General features: G+C 38.9%; 1 gene segment (V, D, J or C); it reads left to right on the plus strand.

The window, feature by feature from the left end:
• Positions 1-1,553: 1,553 nt before the first annotated feature.
• Positions 1,554-2,822, plus strand: LOC121813988 (the record flags this gene model as incomplete). The annotated part of the segment is given in 2 exon segments: positions 1,554-1,587; positions 2,280-2,822. Coding segments are annotated over 2 exon segments (369 nt in total), but the record flags the coding sequence as incomplete, so codon positions are not given.
• Between the last annotated feature and the right edge of the window lie 1,120 nt (positions 2,823-3,942).

Genomic DNA, 3,942 nt, shown 5'->3' on the forward strand with positions numbered 1-3,942 from the left:
CAAATCTCTCTTAGCGAGTTAACGCAGATCGCCCCGTGCGTTGGCTGCACGGCGTCAACGCATTAGCGCAGTTAGATCGTTAACGTGTTAGCGGCGTGCAGCCCCATGCACAGAGAAGGGCTGCAGCCACTGGGGAGCGCCATATTGCGACCTCCACAGTAACCGGAAGCATGTGACCTCCACACTAACCGGAAACACGTGATCTCTACAGTAGGTGGAAATGCGTTCCTGCATGGATCATCGACTGTGGAAACCTTGCAAGTGGATCGTAAAGGTTGGGACAGAGTCTGTCATGTATAAATTTGCCGTTAATAATTATATAATTCTAGGAATCATCTAGTTTGCTTACACTGATTATGTTGGCACTTTGTTAGCGTTACAACAACGGTCAGACCCCCGAGTATCTAAACTTGCAATGTGTGTACTTTTGACACCTCTGGTTAGCTTTTAGTGGTCAGTTTCAAACGTATTAGATTTTTGCTTGTTATTGAACAAATTCACTTCACTACTTTTCTCTATCTGACATCAGTGCACATTGTTCCCTTTACTGCATATTGCACTTTATTTATGTCTCTCATTCCACCTGCATCAACATTGTAGCGTTTGTCACAAAGACAAACTTCCATTCTGCTCTGTTTTTTATTGCCCAGATGTTAGTTAGCCTTTGCTAAATTGTCTGTTATATGTCAATAGATACGTATGTCACTAATAAAAGTGTCTGGTAAATTATGTTTTTGTAAAGAATTTTCTCCCAAATCTCTTACATGCTAACTGTAACGTGTTATTTCTGCTAAAACCTGAACTTAAATGTGTATATGGTGTTTATCTGTTTTTCTCTGTTTATTCTGCCTCCAAGCCAGAATTGCAGGGTTAGGTTTTTTTGTCCTTGCTACATTTGGAGCGCTTAGGCCTAATAAAATATTGTTAAACCATCTGCTGTCTCTGCTCTGGGTTTCTGCGCCTGAGTTCAGTTCAGTACAGACCACTCGGTCCCGTGGCAGTAACAGCATTGTTTATACTTCTTACTTCAAAGTAAAAAGCTTACAGTTGCTATTAACATTAATGTATTACCCTGTAATCAATAATATTTTTATACATTTTATGCATTAACCCTCTGGGCTCTATCCTGGCCATTTGTGGCCACTTCACTTTTCTTTTGACTGCTACACTGCAGTGGACCAAAAGAATGGTGCAGGTTTGATCTTAATGTGGTTATGGCGTTAACGTCATTTTAACAAGATTAACGCTGACAGCACTATTTTAGATTTTTTCAAACTCTAAAATACACAATATATCACAGCCATAACCTTTTGGTTACTGAGGACCAAAACTGGATAAAAACTCTAAAATAAATGCAAATTACATTTTTGGAAAATTGTTTTATTGTGTTTCATTCATTTTTTATTTCATAATTATAATAATAATATGTCATGAAATTATGATTTAAAGAATTCATATTGGTGAGTTTGTTTGTTTCAGAGTCAGAGAGCCGTGTCTCTCTACAGTCAGAGGTTTTTGTACGGCGCCTCAATGAGTTTGTATCACTGTGGTGGACTTTTGGTGGAGGAACCAGACTGGATGTTGGAAGTAAGTTAATTAAACTGTGTTTATTATTAAATATTGTATCATTTTATTTAATAATTATTTGTTAGGCTGCTTAGATGAGACAAAAGTATTTTTTTTATTTAAAATAATTGAGTTTTTGATGTTTGTCCTTTTTACTGGACTAATTCAGATGAGCTCTGCGAGTTTCTCTTGTTGAATCTACATTTCTGTCACAGTAAAATATATGTAGACAAGAGTAAACTTCATCATCTTATGATTAGTTTGTAAATTTCCACCACATCAGCTGCTGTTTGGATGAGTTAAAGTTTGCTTTCTGATGTTTTTATCGTGTCAGATGTTTCAGATTTAGTTTGAAATCATGTGAGCTGTTCAATAACATTTCAAATCTATATGAATGAGTAGCTGCTCTGTGCTTGTGTCCACTCATTTCTTCAGTCGTCCATGATTTAGACTTCTAATCATTTTAAAGCCAAACTTCTGCTGTAAATGTTTCCACATCTGCTTCTTTTATTTCCAGTGTAGTTTGAACATATTTCAGCTCAAACTGTGTGATGATTCTCTCTGTGCTGATATGCATGAGAGGTTTCTTAAAGGGAAGTGAAACAATGTGTGAGTGAATGACTGGTGGAGCAGAAAAAACACCTGACAGAAACTTCTTAACGGAGAAATTCAAATTGTGGTTCCTGTCCTCTAAGCTGATTGGTGTTTCCTAGGTGATACCCGCCCCGCCCTGAAGGTGCTGGGTCCCTCCAACAAGGAGCTGGAGCAGGGGAAGGCCACGCTCATGTGTGTGGCCAACAAGGGCTTCCCCTCAGACTGGAGTCTGTCCTGGAAGACGAGCGACAGCAGTGGCAGCAGCAGCATCAGAGGGGAGGAGAGCAGGACTCCTGGAGTGCTGCAGAATGACGGCCTCTACAGCTGGAGCAGCACCCTGACGCTCACTGCAGACCAGTGGGGGAAGGTGGGCTCTGTGACCTGTGAGGCCACCCAGGGCTCCCAGTCTCTGGTCTCAGAGATACTGAGGAGAGACCAGTGTTCCCAGTCCTGATGTCAATCACTGAGTCTTTCATGCTGTTTTTCCTCTTTCTCTCTGTTTCTTTTTGTTTGCAGATTTTTAAAAAAGCATCAAACAGTCATGTTTCCATCTCATAATGACAACAATCAGAGCAACAATCTCCTCTAGTTTCATCCTTTTGTGTCTGTTGTAAAGCTGATATTTCAAACTCTTAAAAGAATAAAAACGTACCGAGAAAACATGTTCTTTGACTCTGTGAGTTTAATAAATGCACATTAAAAAATAAAGATTTTGTAACATTTATTAAACCAGACCAAAATAAAAATGTCTACAGACACATCAAGTGTAATGTGCAGTCAACATGGTTAAATATATTCTTATACACACATTTAGTTTTTTTTCTATAAGATGTTGAGGTCCAACCATAGATTGTCTGTGTGCTCTTCATATTTTCTAGTCTCAAAGCTGTTTCTTGACCTGCATTTTATTCGGACAATATAGATAAAAAAATATCCTAATAATTGAAATTAAAGAGCAGGCTGTCATCTGTATGTTTAAACAGAGTCTTTTTAAATGAAGATTTACTGAAGTTTGATTAATGAACTATATCTAGATCGAATTTCCCAGAGGAACCCACCCGAGGGATTAATAAAGTTTTATCTTGTCTTATATGTCAGTGAAACTCTGATGAAGCAACAGAGCAGAGAAGAGTCTAGAAGCTGGTGGTGGCAGAGATGAAGCAGGTGGAGACTTAGTTGAGGTTAATTGTCCAGGATGAGGTGGAGATCAGGAGTCTGAGAGTTAAAGCACTCCTGTCCAGAAACAGGTGTGAACAAAGTACGTGTTCAGGATTATCAATTAATCTAGTGATGTTTTCTAAGTGCTATGTATTGTATTTGGTCGTCTCTTAATTTGTAGCAATATACTCAATGTATATGCTTGTGTGTGTGTCCTCAGTGAACTGTATCAGTCTCTGCAGTAGCTGCATTTGAGTCCTTTCCTGCCTGCAGCCGTTTCATGACACCATTTGTTCTTTGACATAAATCATATAAAGTGTCCTTCAAGTTGAACATCTGTGCGTGAATTTGGATCGATGTGTTAGAGTTGAAAGAGTCAAAATTTGGTAAATAAAGCTTGAGAGAAACAACGACACATGTCATATTAGACTCTGTCATTATTTATTCACCAAGGGCTAATGGACTTACAACTCTTCAGTTTAATTTGAAACACGGCATGGAATAATTTACTTGATAGAAATGTGAAATTTTTGACCATAACAGAGACACCATTAGTGAGGAGCTGCAGCAGGGGAAGGCTACAGTCATGTGTGTGGCCAACAAGGGCTTCCCCTCAGACTGGAG

This window comes from Haplochromis burtoni, unplaced genomic scaffold (genome assembly GCF_018398535.1).
Source record: "Haplochromis burtoni strain Fernald_Lab_line unplaced genomic scaffold, NCSU_Asbu1 Contig_4439, whole genome shotgun sequence".
Classification (NCBI taxonomy): domain Eukaryota; kingdom Metazoa; phylum Chordata; class Actinopteri; order Cichliformes; family Cichlidae; genus Haplochromis; species Haplochromis burtoni.